Consider the following 27,960-nt stretch of genomic DNA (forward strand, 5'->3'; position numbering starts at 1 on the left):
CCTGACGGCGTGGTTCTAACCACCTATTGCTGGTCGGCATGCTTGCTAGGCGGCTGCAGACTCAGTCTGTGGCAGCCCTGTTGGGGGATACCGGGGGGGGGGATCCTTTTAGGTGGCCGGGGGACAGATCAGCACGGTCGGATCTTCGGCCGCGCAGCCGATTGCGGGGTTCTACATTTTTAATCTGCCTCCGCGGTCCGATTCCGCCATGACGCTCGGTGCGGCCGCTGGTGGCAGCTGTCCTGCGCATGCATAGACTCAAAACCGGCAGTGCGGGGCCCTGTATCCACAGCTAAAACTGTGTGAACTACTTTGTGTCCCTGCTAGCCCCCTGCAGATCAGTGAATTGACTCCACTTTTTCACAGGAATCGTCAGAGTGAAACGCCAGCGTTTTTACCCCGGCGTGGGGACATAGTCCCTTTTTGGGAGAATCCAGTCCACTGTCTTTTTGACTTGCCGGAGGAAGCAAACTCCTTTGTTCAAAAACTTAATTTGGACTCTGTTTGATACATGTTCATGTTCATTCTACTATATGAACTGGTGACCAGTTTCATAGTTCTTGTTTTTATCTCGTTTGGGATTTGTAGTTGCTATTAGGTTTGATGATTGAATAATATTGTTGCGCTGTAAATTAGACAAGATTTTATTGGAATTTCTAGTGGGGAGTCTCTCTGCTAATGATTAAGTTAGCTAACGGAAGCAGTGATGGAGGGTTTGCTGCAGCTTTTCACAAACAATCTGTGAATATGAGCTTAGATTGTATAATTAGTTGGGCTTTGTCAACTGTAGGTTTAGGGATAGGGTATTGTTTTTTAGTGTTAGAAAAGGGCGCTATTGAGGTGGGTTGGGTCTTGGGAGGGGTTTTAATGTAAGTTGGCTTACATTAAGTCCTTTCTTGTCAAGTTGTATGACTTGACTCGTTTCTATCTTGGGTGGGTCTCTCCACTTTATCTTTCTAGATCCCTTGCCTGGTATTCCTCCCTGGAAATGGCTGAGGCACAATGGGAAACCTCCAATTCATTTGGTCACCTGGAATATTTGAGGTCTGAATGACCAAGTAAAGTAGTCGAGGGCATTTTTCCATCTTAAGAACCTAAACGCTGATGTTATTTTCTTACAGGAGACCCACTTGTGGGTCAAGGACCAGGCCAGGCTACGTAAGAATTGAGTGGGGCAAGTCTTCCACTCTAGTTTTAATGGCAGGGCCATAGGCACGGCAATCTTAATTCATAAGAGAATACAATTCTCCTCTTCTCAGGTCATCGCTGAACCGAGTGGTTGCTATGTTATTGTTTATGTCTCACTGGCGAAGACTCTAGTAGTCCTGGTAAACATACATGCCCCAATTGCGACGACTCAAACTTTATAAATTCTCTTGTGAATTCTCTCCCTAACCTTGATTTACACCAGATGATTCCAGTAAGCGAACTGAACTGTGTCTTGGACCCTAAATTGGATTGTTCCAAACCAAAATCTCTTGTCCCATCTGGGATGGCCTGTGCTTGTCTTCTTTTACGGCGTAGATGGGGCGCAGATGGGTGAAGTAGATCCGTGGCATGTTCTGCACCCAAATAATATAGAATTTTCTTTTTTCGTATGTCCACCTCCACCTGACATATTCTCAAATCAACTTTTTTTATTTTTAATAGGGCCCTCCTCCCTCCCACAGTTGCAACTGACGACTTGGCAATTGTCATTTCCGATCACGCCCCACATTTTGTTGATTACTGTTTGACTCCAATACCCACCCTGGAGACTGGACATCATTCTGTTGACAAATGACTAATTGTATGAACCTCCATAGAGGATATCATTAAACTCCACAAATCAGACCCAATCTCTCCTTCCACACTTTGGGAGACTCTCAAAGCCAGCATAAAGGGGGAGATTATTTCATATAGGGATTATACCCTGAAAATGGAACAGTTAGAGCAACAGAACTTGGTGGACTCCATCTTGGAGGCGGACCACCGATACTCACTCACCCCAACTCTGGAGCTACTGACACACAGGAAAAGATTACAAGCCCAATTTAAGCTAGTGTCTACGAGTAAGGCTGTGCATCAGTTACAGCACTCCATGGGGAGAAAGCCAGTCGTCTTCTGGCTCATCAACTCAAGCAGCAGACTGGCTCTTGAGAGATCCCCATGATTCATAATAAAGACGGCAATCTTGTTTCCACTCATCTCCAGGTCAGTGCAGTCTTCAAATCATATTACCGTGACCTAACCATGAGTCAGAACCCACTGTGAACAAATCAAGTATGGCTAGCTTTCTGGAAAGCTTGCACATCCCAACTATTGAAAAGAGTAGGAGATATGAATTGTATTCCTTTTTATGCCTGGGAGAGACTTTAAAATGTTTTGGGCGGCTGCAACCTGGCAAAACCTCAGGTCCTGACTGCTTCCTAGCCGAGTTTTATAAAACCTTCTCAGAATAGCTTATACCTTAATATTGGATATATTCAATGATTCACTGTCTTGGATGTTCATTGCCCACATCCTCACTCAAGCCTCAATCCCATTGCTCCTTAAGGGTACAGGGACCAAGTAGAGTGTGGGTCAGACCAACCCATCTCACTTTTGAATACGGACGTTAAGCTTCTAGCTAAGGTCCTGGCGTTCCAGCTGGAGCCTTGTCTCCCATACTTAACGTCAGAGGACCAAACGGTTTTTTCAAGGCCGACAATTGTCGGCCAATATTCGTTGCCCTTTGAACGCTATTCTCCCCCCTTCCACAGCACCAGATCCTGAGGTTATAGTGTCTTTGGATACGGAAGAAAGTATTTGATACGGTAGAGTGGAACAATCCGCTTGAGATTCTAGGGAGATTTGTATTCGGCTTTATGTTTGCGAGCTGGATTCATCTGTTGTATAATGCCCCTACTGCCAGTATTCGCACAAACACTGTATTTTCAGATTACTTTCCCTTAGGTATCGGCAATAGACAGGGCTGTCACATCTCCCTGATGCTCTTCGTCCTAGCTATTAAGCCTCTCGCAATAGTTCTGAGGGCCTCCCACCATTCCCCCTCTCCCCTGTTGTGGTTTATCACATTTCCACAAAATAACGAGAGGAATCTCAGACACGTAATGATCATTTATTGATTTACGTGTTGGGAGAGCCCAGCTTCAGAGGTAGACCTCCAGAGCTGACTCTGCCAGCCTACATAATCAGGTGATATTTATAAAGAATATGGTTACGTAGGTTATGCATGTAAGGATATTATTTATCCTAGATCATGTTTGTTTTAAATTTTACATTTAACAGATTATGTGCACTCAAACACAGTGAGTGTTATCTACCCTTATCTACCCTTCAGTTTTCAACTTATGGTTCCTTCCCTAGCCTCCCTACTTGGTGCCAGATACGTTAGATGAATGAAAATTGCTTATTGTCACAAGTAGGCTTCAAATGAAGTTACTGTGAAAAGCCCCCAGTCGCCACATTCTGGTGCCTGTTTGGGGAGGCTGGTACGGGAATTGAACTGTGCTGCTGGCCTGTCTTGGTCTGCTTTCAAAGCCAGTGATTTAGACCTGTGCCAAACCAGCCCCTAGATGTGTCTGGTCCTCAGGTCAGTTAGAAAAATATGTTTGTTAACTTTTTATGCTGACTATTGTTGATTGTGTCTTGGAATAAACTGTTTAGGTCACTGGAACTGAAACATGCGTGGTCCTTATACCAACTACTGTAGATTGGTGCCACGTCAGCTTTTAGCTGACATCTTTATGAAAATTGCTTTAGGATACTGTACTACACGACATAATCCTATAGAATAAGTGCTAACTGTCCTAACTGTATTATTGTTAATACATTCTAATATTTTCCCACAACACCCCTCTTGGCAGTTAAAATTGTGCCTGCTCTGGTTATTAATCACTTGGACCTAAACATGTTATCTTGATTGGTTGCAGTTAATATGGCAAAAGACAATTCTTCATCTATGTAATCATTAGCCCTTCTATATCTAGAGAAAATATAAACCACGACAGTTGCCAGCATCTGTACCCGATTCCGTTGAACCAATCTTTGGCAGCTCTGATTCACTTGGAAGGACAGAAGAACAAAAGCAAGACGCTTACAACCTTTACAATGAACAGATGAAGGCTGCAGCTGATCGTAAAAGGATTGCCATTCTGAATGAACTGTATGAACAGAAAACTGAGTCAGATTTGCTGGAAAGAAACAGAAAAAGGTAAGTTTATATTCGAGTTCTAATCTTCTGTTGTTTGGTTTGTCTTTAATAGTTAAATATATGTGTTTTCAAAGTCTGGACATTAAATTTAATTATTCTTCTGACCAGTGGTTTTAATTTTTACTTTATCAACTGAGCACCAGGTTTTTTAAAAATCCTTAAACTGGAAATGCAGATCAGCAGGTTTGATTTTATTTCCTATCTATTGTTGCACTAATTTTCTGTGCAAATTGACTGACTGAGGTATATGTCCATGTTATTTGGGCAAGTGGAGGAATTCAATCCTCTTCCTCCCTCTCACAATAATGTCCCGTTTATTCTCTTGAATGAGAACTGAGTGACAGGAAGTTCATTAAACATGTGGCAACTTTGATTGCCTAGTAATGATTATTATCAGGAAGCTTTCCCTTTAATGGAACCAATGCTATTGGGTGTAGAAAGGGATGTCAATGTGCTTAATCAACATTGGCCGGGATTCTCTGAAATCCAAGCCAAATGTTGACGCTGGCGTCAGAACTTGCGCAAGCGACACCAGCGTCAATGGGCCTCCAGGCCCAGTCATTCTCCCCATCCTCGGGGGCTAGAACAGCACCGGAGTGCTGTGTGCTGCTCTGGCACCGAACGCCGGCCCACCACGGCCAGCGCGAGTCCACGCATGCGTGCCACAGCCGTCGGCGCCAGCCCACAGGCAACATGGCGGAGCCGTACAGGGGCTTGGCACAGAGGAACATACGCCTTCCCCGGAATTAGCGCGCCCGCCAATCGGTTGTCCCGATCACAGGCCTGGCCATGGTGGTGGCCCCCCCCTGAAGTAAGTAATACCTGTATTTATCACTCACCATCCAATAATTCACAAGTGTATAAAAAAATAATGGGTCACTATCAGAAAGAAACAGATCACTATCTATGTAAAGTATGTTATTTTGTTTTGGGATTCACTTGGACAGAAAAGTTTGGTAAATTTGAGAACTATGCAGGAGGTTAGGCATTAATTAAGCTGTGTTATTAATGGTGTTTAAATATTTTCTACAGTTTAATAAATGAACATAGAAAACGCTATGAAAATTTACAAAGAATACATAAAACTTTAGAGGAAGCATGGAACGACAATGTAATAATGAAGCAACTGAAAGATTATGAAGAAAACCAATACTCAAAGTAAGATAATGAAACTATCACACCTAATATTTTATATTGTAAAGCAATCTCACCTTGTGTCCATAATTGGTAATTCCACTGTCTATGGAATCCATATGGTTGGTGTTTTATTTAAAGAGGTGTTTAAAGCTTCAACCTGTGCATCCAAACAGTTTGCAAAATATCCCACCAATTAAAAAGTTCTCCTTTCACTACCACCACCACCTTTGCAAGGGAGATTAGGGATGGGCAATAAATGCTTGTCTTGCTAGCGCCATCCCACAACCCGTGAATAAATTATTAATTAAAAAAATTATGAAAAACAATACATTTCAAATGCACCAGCAGTGCACATAAGTTGTAAAACTTACACTTCCTTCTGAAAATATATTGGGTTATGTCCTCAGGATCCGTCTGGTCATATGACCAGAAAGTTGGTGTCAGCCTCACACCGATCCTCCTTCTGTTGGGGGGCTATAAGCCGCGTAGAGTGTAAAGCCCCCGGCTTTACCTGCAAATACGGCCGCAGAATGGCCGGGTCCCATGAAACATGGTGCTGGCTGAGCTCAGACCCGCGTGCCAAAAACTGCCCCCCCCCCCCTCCGTAACCCCCCTCTGCACCTTCGGACCACACCCCACCTGTCACCCCAGCCACTGCCAAAGCCCCCCCCTGCTAGCGGAATGGCTTGCCCACCCCCGACTGTGGCGGCGCTGGACAGCCTCTGTGCAAGGTCCCCAAACATTGTGAGGTCATGCGCCCCATGCCGTTGGGGACTCGGCCAATCGGGGGCAGAGCATCGGGGAAGGCCTCAGGTGGCGTCCTGAGGCCGGCCATATAGCGTGTGGAGTTTTCCCCAAGTATGGCATTTTTTAGGGGGTGGAGCATCACAAACACTGCACCGCCCCGATTCCAGCGTAAACGTGGATTCTCTGGCCGATCACCGAACGCGATTTTGGCGACGGCGATCAGAGAAACGCACCACTGATCTGTTCTGCACATTCAGATTCAAGTATTTGCACCTGGCTTATATTAGTCATTGAAACATCATGATCCTTACACCAAGAAAAGATAATTCTATATTAGTCTCAGCTTTAAATTCTTGCAAAATGGCATGATATATATTGTTACGTCCTCTGGTTCTCAGAAGATCCAAGTGCTATGTGCCAGGGTTTAGAAAACTCCAAAGTATATAATGGAGTTCACCTGACCTATAACTGTTTGTTGAATTTAGCTGGGATAAGCACAAGAGCCTGCCTTTCAGACATTATTCAACAGACCTCTTAGGCGTTTTAATCAAAACAGCAAGCTTTATTCTAAGAATTTAGTTAACATTTTAACAAACACACACAGCGAGAACTTTTATCAATTACAAACACAAAGACCCCACACAGCTACGGTGATCTCTGTATAACCCTTAATTAATCATCCCTTAACTGTCCCAATTCAATAGTAAAATCCAAATAAAACTAGAAACCCCTTTTCAAAGGCGGGGCCCAGCACACAGCATTCTCACTTACATAAGACTGTTACTGATAGTCTGTTCCCCTTTTCAAACAGCAGATTTGAATTCCTTCCAGAAAACAATTATCTCCTATAAATTACCGAGCAGTCTGGAAACAGCTTTTAAAATGAAGATCGTGACACATTTCTTTCAATCTGTGCAGTTCAAACCAGTCCAAAACTCAAAGCGAAAGTAAAAACTCACAGAGCCACAGCCCAGCTCCACACATGCAATGACAAAATTTAAGGCATGTGATAAGACAAAAACCTTTCTTAAAGGGACACTCCCATGACACAAGTAATGACCCTTTTAGACTTAAACTACTGGAAATTCATAGAGTGCATTTCTTATAATTCTCCATGTGGTTGTTAGACTGATGTATTATTGCTCAGCAGTGTAAATGTAGCACCACGTATGTGCATTTACAAAGCCATTAGTTCCCAGCTTTTTATGAATATTATAGCAATATAACATCCCTCTTTCTGAATTGTTGCAATTATTGGGCCGAATTTTGCCATTGTTATGGCAAATATTTTTAACTGATTGTGAAACAACAGGTATGGGGCAGGTCCCATAACTTCTCACTGGTAGAGCCTGCCCCACCAACAACTTAGGTTTTTTAAAAATTGGGACGCCTCGATATAAGAAATTAAAAATAGAAACAACATCCCCACGGAACTACCAGACTCCAACCCCCACCAAAATCCCATCCCCACGAAACTCTCACATTCTCAGCTCCCATGGAACTCCCCCACTGCCACCCACCATGGAATTCCCCCACCCCCACAGAGCTCCTCCCACAGAACTCCAATCCCTCCCCACCACCTTCCCCCCAGATATGACCCTCATCCCTCTGGGGTTGTACTCACCTGCACGCATCCAGCAGGTGAGGCTCACCAGGTGCACGTCGCGGGGGGACCTGTCGTGATTCATGCCAATGCGAGTAGATAATTTACCGTTAGGGTCTCTCAGGCAATAAGGCCTGACAATTATATTTAAATTGATGCAAATCGGGATCGTGACTCCATAATGTCATTGGTAGGAGTGGGGACAATTCCTCAGGAACTCCCACCAGCATAAAAGGCATTTTGGGACACCAATGCAATTTTCTCCCCTCCATTGTTCCTTCCCCCCGAAAACAAGAGCAGAAAATCTTCCCATTAACTTTTTAAATATATATTATGCTGACCTAAAGAAGATTAACAATTGATTTTTATAATTAAACTAGACACCGATAGAATCTTACAACTTGATTTATTTTTTCAAAAACTGAAGCAGTACACTGCAGTCAGTCTTTGGTCTGACAATACTTATCCTCAAGCTCTGTGTCACAATTTTCCACTACTCTGTGGGAAGAATCTTACGAGATGGGAGTGGAAGTGGGGGGTTGGGGACATCTGGCCACACATGATCCCGGTTAGCTCATTAGGTATACACATGCAAAGAGCATGGTAAATCCTGTGGGAAGGTGGGCGGAATGTCGACACCCCCATTGTGGTATACACATTGCGAGACCATAGCCAAGGGAAGTGTAGGTTTGCGTCAAACCATCATCATGTATGTCTGAGATGATCTGTGCACAAATTGCAGTGATCCATCTGGTCAGCATGCTATTTGAAGCTGTCTCTCCAGCCCTGAGAATTTCAGCAAATAGGAAACACTGGACCTAGCATTGGTCTACCCCTGGCACCTCGCCCCATATTCTAGAGTAGCACAGATTGCGTTCTTTCATTCATACATCCTTGTGTATGTAGACTGTAGCATTGACCAGTCATGTCTGTGCATCCTCCCTCAAATATGAGGCTTCCCTCCATCACCTTCTCAAGACACAATCGCGAGATCCTTGCCTTGCCACCATAGACGTATCACCGACCCTATTATAAGCCATGACTATCTACTCAGGACCCCTCGAGGTTCTAAACACTTTATCCACCCAATATAACCATTTGTCTCCCTGCTGTTACCCTTAAACTTCCTCCCTATTATTCTTGAGCCTATAAACATCACCCTACCTGTGCGCCACCTGTTTTGTTTGCTTCTCAGACCACTGCATGAGACCATCCACAACCCAACCATGATCCTGGGCTGCCTCCCTATCACATTCCTCTATTCCTTCTCAATGTGATTATTCCCTTCGCTTCCCACTACCTTCAGTTCAACCCTCAGGAGCCCACCATGGACAGCACTGACCCTGACCTTTAGGCCCATCTCTCTCTCCCACCATCAGTTCCCAGAAACTTCATCCCTATTCATTTATAAGACCCCCTCACCCAACATGCAAGGCCCGTTCCTCTCTCCCTGCACCCTCATGTTCCATCCCTGCCCCAGATTTCTCCCTCTCCTGATTAGCCTCCCTGCTGCCTAGTCACACCACCCAATCGGTGCCTTGTTGAACAATTGTCCCCAAAGAGGAAAGAAACAGTGAGTACTCACTCCGCTGCAGTAAGCTGACTACCCTGCTTTCTACATGCCACTTTTACACAGTCATAAATCTTAAGGCATGTATTGCTCACTCACTGATATGTTAATTCTGCTGAGCTGGCATTTTAGTGAACATGCATGACATGCAGATGCATACAAATGCATTTCCTAACATTTTCTGTGAGGAAGCAGGACACACCTTCAGACTCCCAGAACTTAAATGCAGACATTTGTCCCGCTGTCAAGAAGCTGAATTTTGGCCGCCTTGTTTCCCGCTCCCTGGAGCAACACAAGTTTCCTACTACCTGCCTGTCTTCCACCAGTTTTTCAGCCCCCTGCTGTGCTTGCTCTGCTTGGCTTTTTGCATTTCCTCTTTAAGCTCTCCAATATGTAATTGATCTCCAGTAAATCGTTCCCCGTGATATGGTGTTAAGTGGCATGTGCAGTTCATTAATTTGCTCTCTGAACTCAGCACTGTCATTCTCTTCTTTTTTTATTTGAACAGTGAAGGGCCGTGTGGCCTACTCCTGCTCCTAATCTTCTCTCTGCTGCTGTTGAAGTTTTGACCTAAGGTTCAGAATCACCCTCTCAGATGTCTCCTTTGCTAACTGTGCAGCATCTTGTTTCTCTTCAGTTCCTCTTTCATGCGTTCTTTTTCAGCTTGCCACATTATGTTGTGCTCAGCTTTCAATCATTCCAGGTCAACAACTTTATTCTCTAGTCCTAAGTTTTCATCTTGAAATGTTTTAAGTTTCTGGAAACCTTTTTTAGCAGCCTGAACTTTCCAAATTAGTTCTCTGGGGGCTGGTTTAGGACACTGGGCTAAATTGCTGGCTTTTAAAGCAGACCAAGGCAGGCGAGCAGCACGGTTCAATTCCCGTACTAGCCTCCCCGAACAGGTGCAGGAATGTGGCGACTAGGGGCTTTTCACAGTAACTTCATTTGAAGCCTACTTGTGACAATAAGCGATTTTCATTTCATTTCTTTCCTTTTCTGTCAAGAGCTCTTTGTGTCTTTTAATATCGGCCTTGAGTGTTTCATCATCTGACTGCCTCATTCATTTGACTGAGCATGTTATCTCTCCTAACAATGGAATTTACCCAATCTGTATGCTCTGTGACTCTGCTACCACATTCTTGCTTCTAATTAGAGGGCGCTTTTCAATATGTCTGCTACCTTCAACCCAGAGTGCCACCTCCTTCATCTCATGGGCCGGAATTTGACGTTTTCTGTGCAGGTGCGTAGCAGCCATGATGCAGCATGAAATGGCATGTGATAACATTGAGAGGATTTCCCGACAGAATCGTGCTTCCTTACGATATTTTGGTTGGCAGGCACCACCGGCAATTAAAGAGCCATTTAAAGTTGTTAAAAATATAATCAATCCTGATTTTATGAGGCCTGTGCACTTTCATGCTTGGCAAACGATCCAGTCGGCCAGGCGGGCTTCACGTTTTTTAATCATTCCAGATCCAGGGTGGGATAAATGTCCCAGTAGGAATGGAGATGAGAGCAGATAGGAGTATTAACAGACATACAGTGCCGAAGAAGGCGCCACGTCTCCAGAGAATAAATCACCTCTGTTCGTGACATGATCAGATAGCCTCAAACTCTGTAGGTGGCCACCCATAGCCAGTTACTCTGAAGGTCACAGTGGCCCTAAACGTTTATTCTTCGGGTTCATTTCAGAGGTCGGTGGGAGACTTTGTGGAGTATCACAATCCGCAGCTGCATCAAATGCCTTGTTCCAAAGGGTAAACACCTTAATTCAATACAAGACAAGCAAAGGCAGCCATGCAGAGCGAGCCAGAGATTTCACAGCAATAACAGGATTTCCAAGAATTCAGGGAGCTATTAACTGCACATTTATACCATCAAGGCACCTGTGGGGCAGTTATGTAGCTTTGCGAATAGAAACCGTTCAGATTAGGTGTGACAAGCACATTTGTGGCAGGTATCCTAGAAGCTGCCATGATGCATATATCTTACATAACTCTTCATAGCTCAGATGCAGTTGGATGGCTGGCTCCTGGTGACAAAGCATATCTGCTCGAAAGGTGGCTGATGGCACCACTCAGACAAGCAAGGAAGTCAGGGAAGGAGAAGTACAACCAGAGTCATCCTTCAACAAGGACAATCATTGCGAGGCCATTAGGCTTACTGAAAATGAGGTTTTCATATCTGGACTGCTCAGGAGCATCTCTACAATATCCTCCAGAATGTGTTTCCCTTATGGTTGGAGTCTGCTGTCCGGACTGACTCTCTCAAGGGGTAAGCAGATGGAGGGCGAAGACAGTGATGTTCTTCCAGAATCCGCTGAGGAAGAATCCAGCACTGAGTCTAAGCAGGAGCTTTATCAACCCAGGGTCATGAACAAGATCTAGCAATGGAGATGCTTATGGGAGCCAGGAACACCAGGGAGGCCATGATTCAGAGGGGTTTCCAGTAGGACTCCAAAGCCAGGTCTCCAAATGTTCACAGATAGACTGCTTGTCTGAACCTATCTCTGAAATACACTTTGCAAACCAAGTGATGACTTTTACAAGAGTTGCAGGCCTTCTCCCTAACAATGGCATAAAGCACAATGAGGCCATTTGACATGATGTCACATTTTACTAGTGATTTGTGACATACATGTATCATTACACAAGTGACAATGAGAAATGATTCACTTCAACCCCTTCTGTGATCATAAACACTTACATTTTTATTTACAAGTGCAACGTCTTGGTGCTTCCCCCTCTCCGGCAGCTACATTGGAGGCAGGCTGCTGACTCTGATGCCCCATCAGCCTTGTTTATTTTGGTGGGTGTCCTCTGGTCACCTGAGTGAGCCCCAACTAGCTGGGTATTCCTCAGTCATTGCGGTCTTCTCAGATGCGAAGGTCGCTGGCAAAGGAACAGAAGAGCTACTTCATCATCAGATGTGTGCTGAGAGGATGCATGGAACTGTATGTCGTCTGCCAACACGGTATTTTTCTGAACCTCCCTACTCACCAGTGATGGACAGGGTGCCAGCAGAGTCACTAGGTGCCTCATCCATCTCTCACATGGCAGTGCCTGAGATCACTGCCAGTATGTAGGCTCACAAGTTTGAACGCAACCCCAGAAACCGCTGATTGTGTTCCTGGAGCTACCGCTCCAAGAGAGTCGCCGCTATCTTCTATGGAGGATGCTTTGTCTTCAGAGCTTTGGGTTAAAGCAGTGCTTACACTCTGCATGGACTCCTCCAATACAAAGACCTTCAGGGATTTCTACCAGCTCTTCATGTGCATCCCACTGGACATTCAGCATTTGCTGCCTTAGAGACTGCTCTAGAGGTTCATCATCTGCGTCAGGTTCACCAATGTCCAGGTTTCCAGCAATTTTCTCTTTGTCAGCACCAGCTCCATGAGCAAGTCTGATGTGTCTTCCCCAGTGTGCGCCACCATCTATTCTGAAATGCTCATTCCCACCGATGTGCCTGTATCTGTTTTGGTGCATGGTGCAGAGAGTGGATGTGACGCAGGTGCAACTGCTGTGGTTGTTGCCGCCGTTGTCTTCCCCTGTGCTCCCCTCTCTCCCCCCCCCCCCCCCACCATTTTTGTTCTCTTATCTCTTCCCCCTTCTGGCTCCCCTTTTTTGTTCTCCCCCTTCCCCCCCCCCCCCCCCCCCCCCCCCCCCCCCCCGCCCCCCACACCCTTTCTCCCCTTCTTCGCTGCTACCCGCCTTTCTTTCATGCTGGCTTTGGCTTATTCGTTGTCCACAAACAAGTCTCGGAACAGATGTTTTGTGGAAGCCCTCTTCCGACCCACGGATGGCGAATTTGATTTTCTCTATTTGGAGAAACTCGATTCCCATCCTATTCATATTTTGTCAAGACGCCCCTTAAACACCACTATTGTATCTGTTTCCATCACCTCCTCTGGTAGTGAGTTCCAGGCACCCACTACTCTCTGTGTAAAAATCTTCCCTAGCACATCTCCTCTAAACGTTACCCTTCACGCCGTAAACCTATGTCCCCTAGTAATCGACTCTTACACCCTGGGAAAAAGCTTCTGACTAAACACCTTGTCCATGCCCCTCATAATTTGTCTATCAGGTCGCCCCTTAACCTCTGTCATTCCAGTAAAAACAAACCAAATTTATCCAACCTCTCCTCATAGCTAACGCCCTTCATACCAGGCAACATCCTGATAAACCTCTTCTGTACAATCGCCAAAGCTTCCACATCCTACTGATAGTGTGACAACCAGAATTGTCCACTGGACACTTACCCTCCTCCGAAATCACTGCCCCAATGTAACCAGTGGTCCTCGCTCCATGCTCACATGCCACCTTCAAGATCTGCTACTACACCTGAGTTAGAACCATCAGATTCAGAACACCACCACCAATTTGGCCTTATTCCTGGACTTTGTGACTCATTTTCTCCTGTAACGGTAACAATGCTTTTTATTAGCTCCCCCTTCTACATGCCAGAATATTCTATCCTTCCCCCTAATGTCACAAGTTTAGGTATCCATCATATTGTGAGACTTCACCTTTCCATACATGCATCCTTCCTGTATACGCAGTGTGGTAGCACTGTTGCTTCACAGAGCCAGGGACCCGTGTTCAATTCCGGCTTGGCCACTGTCTGTTCGGAGTCTGCACTTTCTCCCCGTGCCTGCGAAGGATTCCTCTGGGTGCTCCTGTTTCCTCCCACAAGTCCTGAAAGACGTACTTGTTCGGTGAATTGGACATTCTGAATTCTCCCTCTGTGTACTCGAACAGGCACCATAGTGTGGCGCCTAGGAATTTTCACAGTAACTTTATTGCAGTGTTAATGTAAACCTATCTGTGACACTAATAAAGATTATTATTACTCACATACAGTCTTTAAGGGCACAAGAAGATGTGTGAAATTAAACTCGAAGCTTTACACCACGGAGACCCAACAAGCGTAGGCACACAAACACGTCACCCCACAGTTACATGGAGAAGCAGTCCACTTGCAAATGCAGCAAGGTCTGGACAATATCCAGGCTTGGGATGACAAATGGCAAATAATATTCGCGCTACACAAGTGCCAGGCAATGACCATCTCCAATAAGAGAGAATCAAACAATTGCACCTACCTTGACATTTAATGGCATTACCATACCTGGATCCCCCACTATCAACATCCTGCAGGTTACCATTGAGGACAAACTGAACTAGACTAGCCATATAAATACTGTGGCTACAAGAGCAGGTCAGAGGCTAGGAATCCTGCAGCGAACAACTCAGTTCCTTACTCCCCAAAGTCTGTCCACCACCTAAAAGGCACAAATCAGAAGTGTGATGAAATACTCCCCAGTTGCCTGAATGAGTGCAGCTCCAACAACACTCAAGAAATTTGACACTACCATGACAAAGCAGCTTGATTGGCACCCCTTCCACAAGCATTCCAACACCGATGCACAGTAGTAGCAGTGAGTACTATTTACAAGATGAACTGCAGTAACTCACCAAGGCTCCTTTGATCAGCACCTACTAAACCCACGACCACTACCATCGAGAAGGACAAGGGCAGCGGATACATGGGAGTATCACCACCTGGAAGTGGTCCTCCAAGTTACTCACCATCCTGACTTGGAAATATATCATCTTTTCTTCACTGTCACTGGGTCAAAATCCTGGAATTCCCTCCCTAATCACACAGTAGGTGTACCTGCACCATATGGACTGCAGAGGTTCAGGAAGGCAGCTCACCACCACTTTCCCAAGGGCAATTAGGGACGGGCAACAAATGCTGGCCCAGCCAACGAAGCCCACATCTGTCAAAACTTAATTTAAAAAACTCACCCGGGTAAAGCATCCTTACCTGGTTTGGCTTACATGTGACTCCAGATACACAGCAATGTAACTGCTGCCTCAAGGGCAATTAGGGATAGGCAATAAATACTGGCACAGCCTGCAACGTCCATGTCACATAAACAAATTTTAAAAAGTGACCTGAGATCCACCTCTTGTCCATGCCTTCTTCATTAAGTGCGGAGGTATCCTCTTTCCATCTCTCAGCAGCAATATTTCCTGATGGTTGCTCGCAGCCTCCAATAGAGTCCTGGCTGCATGGTGGCATAGTGGTTAGCACTGTTGCCTCACAGTGCCAGGGATCTTGGGTGATTGAATGGGGTTTTCACATTCTCCCCCGTGTCTGCGCGAGTTTGCTCCGGGTTCTCCGGTTTCCTTCCCACAGTCCAAAGATGTGCCGGTTAGGTGGATTGGCCATGCCAAATTTCCCCTTAGTGTCCAATGGCTAGGTGGGGTTATGGGGAAGGACCGGGACAGTGGCCCTGGCCTGGGTGGGGTGCTCTTTCAGATAGTCGGTGCAGACTTGATGGGCTGAATGGCCTCTTCTGCACTGTAGGGATTCTATGATTCTAAGGATCCACAGGCAGTTATCTGAACAGCGGTGAGCCAATTGGTTTCAGCCATTTCCACCGCATTGTGACTGGGTTTCGGAAGACATTGCGAATGTCCGAGCCACGCTTTCCTGTAAAGTATCACGCCACAGTTGTTTGCCTCTTGAAAGATTACAACAGCTTTCTAACACATTTCCTCCATGCATAGCAGCTGCTTTTAAACCCCCACCTGCAGCTGCGACCATTCAGCACCTGCCCTTTTCCTGCACCACTCCACCGAGCTTCTCAGCATGAGTTTTTTCATTCTAGCAGGGAGTTAATTAGCCAGCCAGTGCGTAAGCACCATCAGGAGCTGATCACGGGAGGGAGTGAATTCACATCCGCTTCCGGTCCAGCAGATCAGGCTTGCCCAACACCCCGAATATTTAGGCCATGGTTTACAAAGATAACCTGCACCTCTTCATAACTGCTTATGCAGGACCATCTGTTTCAGTGCTATAGAACAAATAGTTAACATTTGTATGTCCCTCTGATTTGGACTGTTCTCTTGAATCTCAGTCCCTCATATGCTTTAGCATCATGTTGCTTATTCAGAGCAGCTTTTCTTGGGTACCTATTTTCTTCTAAATTTTCAGGAAAGACCTATTGGTATAGACTGAGTGGGTTGATGTGCTCCAATATTACTTTTTAACTTTAGTGTTCTGCTTCTGGATTTATTTCTCACCTTCTTCATGATCTGAATGATTGTGAGAATTTCTGTTCTCTACTTGTTGCATCCAGCATCCATGTTTGGTTCCTATGTCTCTTATGTTCTTAAATTCATCATCATAATCTTCCAGAGTTTGGATTTTCATTTCTTTTTTTTCTTATTCGCTCTGTCTCAGATAACTCATTTACCATCTTCTTTCTTTGTCATGAAAACTTGTCCTTTCCAATCAAATCATTTTGTAGTTCAGGGTGTGCAAAGCCCCAGATAAGTTGATCTAAAAGCTTTTCTTCTAATTCTTTGAATTTATATTTTCTGGCTACATTTTTCAATATTATTAAAAATTGTTTACCAGCTCACATGATTTCTTTCGCAGGCTTTGAAACCCATATCAGTGATCCAATGATTTGACTTTGGAGATGTGCGCTGATGTTTTCAAAACTTTTGTATGGATTTTTATTGTCATCATCAGAAAATCTCTCACCTTCAGATTCCAGCATCCGCAGTAATTTGCTTTTATTTAAGTCTCTCACCCTCCTTTCTCCCATGCTCACAAAAGGATGTGGCTGACTTTTTTCTTCTTCGCTGGTACCATGTAGAAAGCTGCTGAATGTCAATCTGGATTTTTTGTTTAAACTTCTCAAATGCTTCTATGACTTCATCAGCACCCCAATTCATTATGGGCTGTAGTTGTGAATTCATTGCTGTGGCAGTGGCCATTTTGTCTTTGCAAGATTTAGTCAGTTTTCTGTCTCTCTCTCTGACATTAATTTGGGTTGATTTTCCCACTTCAATTGAATACTAGATCTGTTTAAAATGTTTGGGTCTTCCAGGCACCTGCTGCTATCATGTTGGGAAATAGAAGACATAACATATATAGGGACCGTCTCTGGCTCTTCCAGCGCACTGTTACATTAGATTGGAAGGAGAGTTATTGAAGTGCCTGGTCATCTTTGCCATTTTCTGCTTGTCCTTGTTTGTGTGGGTGTGACAGGAGTTTTGACATCTCTGTAGTGGCTGATGGATCTCATAACATTATTGTGCTGCTAAATGTTCTTGACTTTCCAACAAGGAAGCTGAAAGTCCACATTTTGGGAGATTTCTGACAGTAGGACCCTGCCCACCACCACACCAGAACATGCAGTCTTCCCATCTGACAGGTTCCTTTTTAAAAATAAATTTTGAGTATCCAATTAATTTTCTCCAATTAAGGGGCAATTTAGCGTGGCCAATCCACCTACCCTGCACATTATTGTGGAGGCGAAACCCACGCAGACATGGGGAGAACGTGCAGACTCCACACAGACAGTGACCAAGCCAGGAATCAAGCCAGGAATCAAACTTGGAGCTATGAAGCAACTGTGCTACCACAGTGCTACCGTGTAATGATGCAGGTACTCATCAATCATATTGAGATCAGGAACCCTCTCCTTTAACCATGTTTACTCCAGCAGGGTTAGAGGTGCAGATACCCGTTGAGCCCTTCCTAGCATTTTGGGTTTCATCCCTATAACGTCTAATAGAATTAAGTTGACTACCTTAAACTTTTATGGGTACGTCATGTTTTATATCTAGATCTTGGTGTGAAGGGGACAATTTCAAAGTTTGCAGACTTGGAAGTATTGTAAACTGTGATAAGGACAATGTCGGCCTTCAAAAGGAGATAGTCAAGTTGGTGGAGTAGACAGAATGATGGCAGATGAAGTTCTGTGCAGAGAAGCATGAGGTTATGCATTTTGGTAGAAAGACCATACAGAAACAGAATGAAATAAGGGGTAAAATTGTTAAAGGTGTGCAGGAATGGAGGGACCTGGGTTTATATGTGTAGAGATCATTGAAACTGGTAGAACAGGTGGTGACAGCAATGATAATGCATATAGTATTCTGGGTTTCATTAATACGTCATAGAGCACAAGAGCAAGGTGGTTATACTGAACTTATACAAGATACTAGTTAGACCTCAACTAGAGTATTGTGCACAATTCTGCATGCCACACTATAGAAAGGATGGAGAGAGTGCAGAAAAGGTTTACAAGAATGATTCCAGGGATGAGAAACTTCAATTATGAGGCTAGATTGGAGAGATTGGAACTGCCTTCTTTGGAGAGAAGAGATGTTTGGAGGAGATGTTAGAGTTGTTCAAAATCATGAGGGGACTCGACAGAATAGATAAGGAGAAACTGTAAAAGGATCAAGAAAGAGAGGGGACAGATTTAAAGTGGTTTACAAAAGAAGCAAATGTGATGTGAGGAAAAACTTTTTCACATGAGTGATTCAGGCCTGGAATGCACTACCTGGAAGTGTGTTCAAGACAGGTTCAATTGAGGCATTCAAGAGAGCATTAGATAATTATCCGAATAGAAACAATGTGCAGGGGTACGGGGAAAAGGCAGGAGAATGGCACTAAGTCATTTGGAAAGCTGGTGCAGACAGAATGGACCAAATGGTCCTTTTCTGTGCAATAATAATTCTATGATTCTGTGATTTTTATTCCCACATCCCATGATTCTGCAGTGCTGGCCTTTACTTGCACCTGCCTACATACTTTTTCTCAAGTATTGTACTGCAACTTGCTGTTGAAACATAGAGGGCGATTTTGAGCCCACATTCTCCATCCATGAAAAACTTGGAGCGGGTTCAAAATCTGGAGAGAATCAAAAACACAATTCTCTCCTGCACGATTGGCTTTTGGAATTTTCACCCCACCTTCTGCAGTTGAGTACTGAAAATCGCACTGTGGGAGCCCAGGAACCTCATTTAAATATTAGCATATCATTAACAAGCACTTTCTCTGCCCCCCCTCCCCTTCACGGAATATTCACCGGGCGCGGTGTCATATACAACAGATCTACAAAATCGTGAATCTGACGGCCTCACCCCTGGGAGGGATAATGGAGGTGAGCGCTCAGACAGCCACGGCTCTCCAGGCTCTTCACTGTTCAGGGTGCAGCAGAGAGGATGTGGAGGACATAAATAAGCTCAGCTCGGGTTCAGTCACTCAATCTCAGGTGGAAAGGTCTAGGCCTTAACTTCCATTGACTTTGGGGCGCCCTTTGCTTTAAGGAAGTCTGGAAGCTGGCATGCAGGCATCACTTCCTGCATCCTCCTTGCTGGGTTTGTGCTCAAATCACTGCTGAGAAAGTGACCATCCTTATTGGGAGCTGAAATGTGGGTGGGAGGAGGTGAATACTGAGGTCAGCACTGGGGGCAACTGTGAGGTTTCTGGGTGGAGTCCCATAAGATGCCAGACTGCCAGTGCAGAATGGGGTTCTCATTAGCTTGATGTGCAACTTCACCCTTCATTGACAAACCAATTGTGCCAATGAAATATGCCAATGAAATTTGACCCCAAGAAGAGCTTCTGAATACATACCCACACCATCCTTAAGAATGCATAATTCCCACTATCTCTTTCTAAGCTCTGTAATTTTCTCCCTAAACCTCTCTGCTTTGCTACTTTGCCTTCTTCACAATACTCTTTAAAACCTATCTCTTTGAGCAAGTTATTGTCCATCTGGCCTAATATAGTCTTATCTGACTCTGTCAAACTTTGCTTTACAATGCTCTTGGGCGTATTTTACATTAAAGGCAATATATATATGCAAGTCATTGGTGTTGCGATTAGAAAACAATTTTTGCATTGTGCCCTATAAAAGGGATCAGGATTTCAGTTGAATAGGGAAGCAATTGTCCATCTCCTTATGCAAACAAGTTTCAAATCAGGCACAGAATCTGAACTGTGACGTGTAAGTTGCAATATTTAATTCTATGCCAAATCTGGGGCTGTTTAGCTCACAGGGCTAATCGCTGGCTTTGAAAGCAGACTAAGGCAAGCCAGCAGCACGGTTCGATTCCCGTAACAGCCTCCCCGAACAGGCGCCGGAATGTGGCGACTAGGGGCTTTTCACAGTAACTTCATTTGAAGCCTACTCGTGACAATAAGCGATTTTCATTTTCATTTCATTTTCAATCTCATATAGAAAATGAAATAAAGATAGTGAACTAGAGATGGGCTTAAGAGTGAGAGATAAAAGTGACAAAATAAAAGACTATTTTTTTTGTTTTAAAATCTTCAACAATAACTAGGCCCTGAATGAATGATCCTCCGCACTTGTAAAAATTAGGTTGCAGTGCCAAAGTAATTGTTTGGCAGTATTGAAACGTACCAGGTCGCTAAAACATACTTACACTTCAATGAACAAGCCCTAAAATTTTCTGGTAATTTTAGTGACTATCCATCATGAAATACAGCAACTTCATTTCAGTCTATGTAATACAATGCTGAGCCTTTTGGAGAGATACTGGTATTGCAAAACATCTGGATGAGCAGGGTAACTCGGGCAGCAAATATTACTGATTTCTGCATTTAACTGAATACGTGTGGCTGTCAGGAATTACCATTTTATGTAGACTTTAATAATGGTAAGTGATGATAGTCTCACTAATGTTTGTGCCTCAAAGTCTGAGCCATGATTACAGTAAGAATAAAGTTCATCCAAGACTCGCACTGTCTAAGCTGTCTTCAATAATTGGATAAAATGGAGCTAAAATCAAGTTGGGACAAAAAGAATAAGACATAAAGACGAGTTCATAAAGGAACCACAATTGGAAAGAAAAATGCAAGAGAACAGAAAAACTGGATTGAGAGGGAAAAGTGAACAGTTAAAATCAGTGAGATATTGCATGATAGAGTGTGGAGAGAAGTGCATAAGAGAGAGTTATTGGTATCCACATTATTGTGTTCTTAAAGAAACAATAATGTGTTGGGGGTGATAGTGCGGTGAACAGATAGGTAGAGGCAGAAAAAGTTTTGCTCATAGAATATTCTAAATGATGTACAACATTGACTCCCCAACCCTCACAATTGACCCCCGCCCCCACACTACCCCATCCCAATGAACCTTGTGACAGAGTCCTATGCATGTCAGAGTACCCTATTTGGCATATTAGAGGAGCCTACCATGATGGTTCCTGAGTCTGCCCAGGGGTAAGCCTGGGACGAAAGATAGGGACTAGTGTTGTAAGCCAATCCTTATCATTTCTGGGTGCCATTCACCTGCATTTGAGAGCTCAAAATCATCCCTTAAATTTCTAATTAAAATATGTATTTTCCTAACTGTCAATTTGGAAAGATTAAAAATTAGTTGTCAATTTCTTATACATCATGAGTCAGTAAAATTATCAGAACAAAATTGTGTAAAATTTTAAAATGGGATTTTTAAAAAGTAGTTCATTTAGAGGGATGGTCAACTTGATATTCTGTATTGTAGGAACCTAGAATTGTTTATTAAGCCAAAGCCAATGCTAACTATTTTTAATTTGCTTTACAGGGCTGGAGGACTTTTTCTACTTGATCAATGTAATAAATATCGCCGTTGTTTTCAGTGTAAACGACGTTTAACAAACAGTGGGCAGACAAATATTTGGAGCAATTCTTTCATTACAACTGGAACAAATTAATGATTTAACTTACTCTTAATAACAATGGACAGTCAAATTCCATCCAAATCATGGAAATTCCCACATTTCTCAGCAACTGAATTAATGATGTGAACTGGCTTAGCACATTTCCTTTAGATTACAGTGGAGCTGCTGTTTGCAAGGGAGTATACATTGCACTGTTAATCACGTTTTGTCTAATCAAGCAGCTTTTCGACCATTTTAGAATAAATCCATATTGCAATACCGGCACTTCTGCAATCATTTGTACCCTTGAGCCCATTGAGGCAAACTGGACCTAAAAATATTTTCCTTTGGGATCTTCAGGTCTGAAGTAAGGATTCGGATTTCTTCAACTTTTTACAGAGCAGCTCCAGTCTTCTGTCGCATCCAATCTGTGCTGAAAAGACTTGGCGTTGCCACTGAAATCTTAATGGAAACTATTTGGACTAACTCTCATTCAAATTAATTTTCATGTTAGTTCTGACAAGTCCAATAATATACTCTCCAAATGTAGCAGTTTTACTTGGAAAGTAAAGGTAGCTAAGGTCAAATTTGGACTTTGGGCAGTAAACCTTGGACTGGTTTGGTTCAGTTAGCAAATGGGAGGGTGCATTCATTCCATACCAAATCACTGTACACTAAAAACAAAACCAGTGCTTGGCATTCTATAAACAACTTCCACCTGAGCCTTTACTGATGTAAAACCTTTATGTAGATCAATACATCACTTAGTGAAAGGTTAAAAAATTAAAGAAATATAGGTTAACTATTGATAAGAACTATAGATGGAATAAATAAAGGTAAGCAAAACAAAGCTGTGCACTTTATAGATGCTATAGATCTGTAATTTGTACGGGTGGAATTCAATAAGGGTTGCACAAGTAGGAGACGAGGCAAGGGGTGGTAGAATCGTACTGGGATGTGCTGTGATGGAAGCCTGGTCTCTGGTACAGGGGCTTGAGCCATTGGGAGATACGCAAGGAACACTTCTGATTCACACTCCCTTCCAGCAATCATAACACGCTTGAATGCCTGCCCAATACTCCATGTTGACATTACTTATTACCCACCACTGTCTAGCTCCTAGCCTTTCCAATGTGCATTGCCACATATGAGGAGATGAGCAGAGAAGCAGTGAAGTAGGATAGTGGACAAGGTGCCAGAGTCTCTAGCTGGGCAAACAGCAGAAGGATGTCAAATGGACTGGCAGCAAGTTCATATTCAAAAGTGGAGCCAGACATGATCCAGGGTTTTCTGGACTCACCTGAACTATCTCCAGATGTTGGAGTGCCAGTGCCAAAGAGGTACGGTAAAGTCGCCATAGTCCAAGATGACCATAGGTTGCTTTCCTCTTTGAGGGGGAGAGCTGACTGGTGGTGGTTTAACCTGAGGATCACCACACCTCAGGCTAGCAGTAAGGTTGAGAAGGCAGGCCTTCATGAATACCTTGAGCTGCTACAGGAATTGAACCCAGGCTGCTGGCCTCACTCTGGATCGTGAACTAGCTGTCTAACCAAGTAAGTTAACCGGCCCCCGGCCAAAGAAGACTATGGCTGTCAACAACCTGTGTGCAATGCTGAAGGGTGTCCTCCAACCCATTGGACTCAGTGGACATCCAAATGCTGTGGTGCTGAAATTCACCACTGTGTTGAACATTTACACATCCACCTCCTATTAGGGATCCTTTGGGGCCATATATGAGGTCTTCCAGGCAGCAGCTCAACATTGCATTAAAAAGGTGACCAATGAATTGTTCAAGAGGGCTGGTGATTTTATGCTCCCACATCAATTCTGATAGACAGAGAGGTCCATTGGCTTTGAGGCCATTGCAGGATTTCCCCAAGTGCAAGGTGTAATCAACTGCACCCATGTGGCAAACAATGCTTCCTTGGCCTTCATTAATATGAAAGTGGTCTGTGATCACTGAAAGCACATCCTATATGTGTACGCACCCATTTTCCCAGGAGTCATCATGACACTTATGTACAATGACACTCCCAAGTCTCATAGGAATGGATCCGCAGAAGAGTGTCCACTTAAGGCTTGACTGATAATGCAGTTGAGGAACCCTGGCACTACATCCAGGGAATACGAGTTGACCCAAACAATGATTAAGCAAGCTTTAGCCCTACTAAATTGAGATTCTGTTGGTTGGACTGATTTGGTGGAGCTCAGCAGTATGCCCTAGTGAGAGTTCCCTGTGTTATCTTTGTGCTTGCAGTGCAGAGAGGTTGGCCTTTCTTCCAGATCATTTGGATGATTTACTTGTCATCTAATAAAGAGCGTATGGAGGAGGGAGCAGAACAGGCACACTGGATGATGAGCCCCATACCAGAGACCAGAGCCATTGAAAGACACCAAAGGAGGATTTATGATTCACACTGGCTTCCAGCAACCATGATATCCTTAAAATGCTTGCCCATATACCATGTTGGCATTACATCATCTCATTTATTACTCACCATCGACTTGCTCCTAGCCTCCAATGTGCACTGCCACGTGTGAGGAGATGAGCAGACACCAACTTCCCCTTTCAGGCAGGCAAATGAGGATGCAAATTGTACATTCCAAAAGACAAAAAAAACTGCATCAATGAAATACATCTCAAAACATAAATACATTTTTTCCCAAATATATACTTAATTCATAACATTTATAAAAGTGCATTACAAAACATTTTGACTTGGAAATTACAGAAAGAACAATATAATTCAGCTTTTCTCTGTCCAACATGTTCCACTCAATACAATTTCACTGCTCTTGATATTAATATGTATGTTCCTTGTCAGACATACAGCCTGGGGGGTTTTACATAGTTTCCAGCCCCTCAGTTTACTATGGCTAAAGACCTTCCCCATTGCACCTCCGCGGCGATTTCCCCAAGCTTTAATGAGTCCCTCAGAATGAAAGTTCTAGGCCTCGGGATGTGCCAGTCTGCAACCCTCGATGATGGACAACTCTTTACACTTGAAGGCCAGCAAGTTTCAGGCAGACAAAAGAGCTTATTTCATTGGGTGATGGTCCTCCAGCTACAGTTGATGTTTATCTTCTGTGCATCCATGGGATCAACCCATAGAGCACAGAGTCCTGTGTCACAAAGCTGCCCAGAATGAACCTTGACAAAAAACACTGCCAGTGGGATTCTCCGCTCCTGAGACTAAGTGTTGATGCCGGGACAGTATTCGTGGACTTCTATGACAGCAAAACTGACGCTGCACCTGGACCGATTCAGCAACGGTTGAGGGGCTAGCATGGCACAACCTGGAACACAGTCGACGGAGAATCCCACCCTGCATCTCTCTCCACACTTTCTTTGCAAAGGCACTTTCTAGAAGGAGGTGGACAACAGTCTCTTCCCACCGCAACCATCTCAAGATAATTTTCCAGCCATGTAGGAAGAATCTGACGGAGAGTGCCTTTATGTTAACGAGCTAAGCTACACCTTGGTGCTTATTTGAAGATTCTGGAGATTAGGTATTCTGCCAAATGAATTTCATAGTCTGTTCAGGGAACTATTTGATAGGATTTATCATCTCCTTTTCTCACAGGGCCTCAAGGATGTCACATGCAGACCACTACAGCCTGGGGAACTTGTACTCAAAAAGTGTTTTTCGACATAAATGTTTGCATGAGCGATAAGAGATATGGCATAGTCCAACTGCTTGGAGTGTTACGCAGCAACGTGGTCAGACTCATTCTTTGTCACACTGGAGACAGGTAGAACCTCAACACTCAGTGACACTTGGTGTTTACGAACCAAGGGTCCATGCACAGCACAATACCGTAATTCATTAACATGTACAGACTTTTAATACTCATGCTCCCCTTGGTGAGTCCCCATGTTCTTTTTAATACACCTCCATGAGCTTCTATGGGGTGCAATCCCTGCACTTGCAGTTGAGGAGGAGGCAGGCTGCTGTCTTAGCTGTCTTGTGGCATGGGATAACTTTGGCAGTTGTCCTCTTTAGGGCGCAAGATGCTGAGGAGACTCCGTGCAGGTTCAGGATCCCTCTTGCTCACTGTTGCTACTCAAGGTGCTCAGGTCACTCGTGGAGGGGCGGGGGGAGGGACACCTGTCTTCCCCTGGAAACACTGAGAGAACCCCCAGATGCGGCTGGTAGCCAATCCTCCTCCTTTTCAATGCATAATGGGCCTCAGCATTGGCCTGGTCTCTCACAGTCCTCTGTCTGTCAGTAGCTCAGCTATCATAGTCTCTGTCAGCTATTCACGCACGACAGTGATGTGCTCAGAGTTTGTAATTCTGAATGCTAACCTGCCAAAATGAGAGTTTCTGTGCTGGTTATTATTGGGGTGGGGTGGAAGGTGGTGAATGACACGACAGTGCACACTCTGAGAATCCTCATCCTCCCCAGGGGTAGAGAGCAGTGTCCCAGTCTCAGTTGCTGCCTGTATTTCCAGAGTGTGGAAACCATCATGCGAGTTAGGTACAAATTCTGCATAGTTCCTCCTCCCATCCATGCCTGCTGTGACTATTTCTTTGCTCAGTGTTGGACACATGAGCTCATCATCTTCACTTGTGGCACCATTTTGCGATTGCTAAGCCTGTGTTCCTGCTAGTTTGAGAGCCTCCCCTCTGCAGGTATCAGAACATGAATGAGGAACTGCTTCACCTGGCTTACCATGAGCTTATGTAAAATATGGCTCACTAAAAAGATAACAAAAACAAATGTGGTGTGAATGCTGTTTAACTTTGCACATATAGGGCAGAATTTAATGGCCATAGCACAGGTCTATGATGGCGGACCCAGAGTCACTCTTCAATGATCAGCTGATCACATTTACTGCAGTCGTCCCTTTGGCACATGATGGGGCCTCTTGGATGTCTCCTTTTTACACAAATCTCTCAGGATGTGCAGGATACTGCCAACAAAAGATGGAAGGAATCCCATTTTCCAGATGTGTCAATGCAGAATCAGGCAGTTGGTGCTGGTGCAGCCCAATACCGGGGCCTGCCTGGGCAACTTCTCACCATATGGTGAACTATCCTGTGTTGCAACTGAAGACACTAGTGATGCGAGCAGTCAACTTACCCTGATGGAATGGAGATGGCCATTGACCCGCTTGTGGCATTGCACCCATGACTCATTTAAAAATGGCACCAATATCTGTTTTAAATCAGCTGATGATGAAATCAGTGCTTTTCTGCCCACATCATCACATACTTGGATAGATCCCATGCTTCCATCTTGGTAATTGGCCATTCACGTCACTCCTTTTTTAAAAATTACTTTTTCTGAGTTACAAAGCCAGGGCTCAGAGTGTGGACAGGTGCGAACCCCTAATCCAGCTCCTTGCCTGCTCCAAAAAACAATTCAAATTCAAATTGAATCCAATTCATGATCCCCACAAGAGAGACATACCAGATCTGAGCCAAAAGGCAGTGCAGATACCACACTTGATCTTAGCCAAAAGGCCGAGAAGTGATCATTCACATCACTCCTGATTGACAACAGTTCCGGGTCCGCCATCTGAGTCCTGCAACATTGCCATTACATTCTGTCCTATATGTGCAAAGTTAAACAACAGTAATACCACATTTGTTTTTGATTTCTTTTTAGTGAGCCATACTTTTACATAGTGTTAAGGTAAGCAAGGCAAATACTGCTCTGCAGGGATATGAACTTGCTTTGGGAAGACAGGAAATGATGGGAAAAGAACTATACATTTTTTCTTCTGCCTATTAGCTCTAAAGCACCTTTGAAAACATGCAGTTATAAACAATTGTGATTGAGTGAATGGCTGATAAATTTAAGCCTGACGGAAGTCAGGAAATAGTACATCTTCACCTTTGGATTGCACTCAGAAAAAGGGATTCGCAAAACAAAACAGGACTATATTATTCCATCAACAAGTGGATGACTTTTATAAAACATCAGAGTTAAGTGCACATCACCGTTCTTGAGGGGCGGGATTCTCCCGTACCCGGCGGGACGGAGTGGCGTAAACCACTCCGGCATTGGGCCGCCCCAAAGATGCGGAATATTCCGCACCTTCAGGGGCTAGGCTGGCGCCGGAGTGGTTTGCTCCCCACCCGCCGGGGTGGAAGGCCTTTGGCGCCACGCCAGCCGGGGCCGAAGGGACTCCGCTGGCCGGCGTGGGTCCGCACATGCGTGGGAGCGTCAGTAGCTGCTGATGTCATCCCCGCACATGTGCGGGGGGGTTCACCTTC

General features: G+C 44.4%; 1 protein-coding gene and 1 pseudogene across 4 annotated transcripts in view; one reads left to right on the forward strand and one right to left on the reverse strand.

Moving 5' to 3' along the window:
• Positions 1-22,013, forward strand: part of LOC119977907 (coiled-coil domain-containing protein 81-like) — a 233,297-nt gene extending 211,284 nt beyond the window's left edge. For all 4 annotated transcript variants that reach the window (XM_038819217.1, XM_038819218.1, XM_038819215.1 and 1 more), the window contains 3 exons: positions 3,972-4,195; positions 5,228-5,353; positions 21,659-22,013. In XM_038819217.1, the coding sequence (XP_038675145.1) occupies positions 3,972-4,195; positions 5,228-5,353; positions 21,659-21,788 (480 nt within the window). In that variant the 3' untranslated portion in view covers positions 21,789-22,013. The remainder of the gene's footprint in view (positions 1-3,971; positions 4,196-5,227; positions 5,354-21,658) is intronic.
• Positions 22,014-27,010: 4,997 nt separating this feature from the next.
• On the reverse strand, positions 27,011-27,216 carry LOC119977920 (annotated as a pseudogene).
• Positions 27,217-27,960: the final 744 nt, after the last annotated feature.

This window comes from Scyliorhinus canicula, chromosome 14, assembly GCF_902713615.1.
Source record: "Scyliorhinus canicula chromosome 14, sScyCan1.1, whole genome shotgun sequence".
NCBI lineage: Eukaryota > Metazoa > Chordata > Chondrichthyes > Carcharhiniformes > Scyliorhinidae > Scyliorhinus > Scyliorhinus canicula.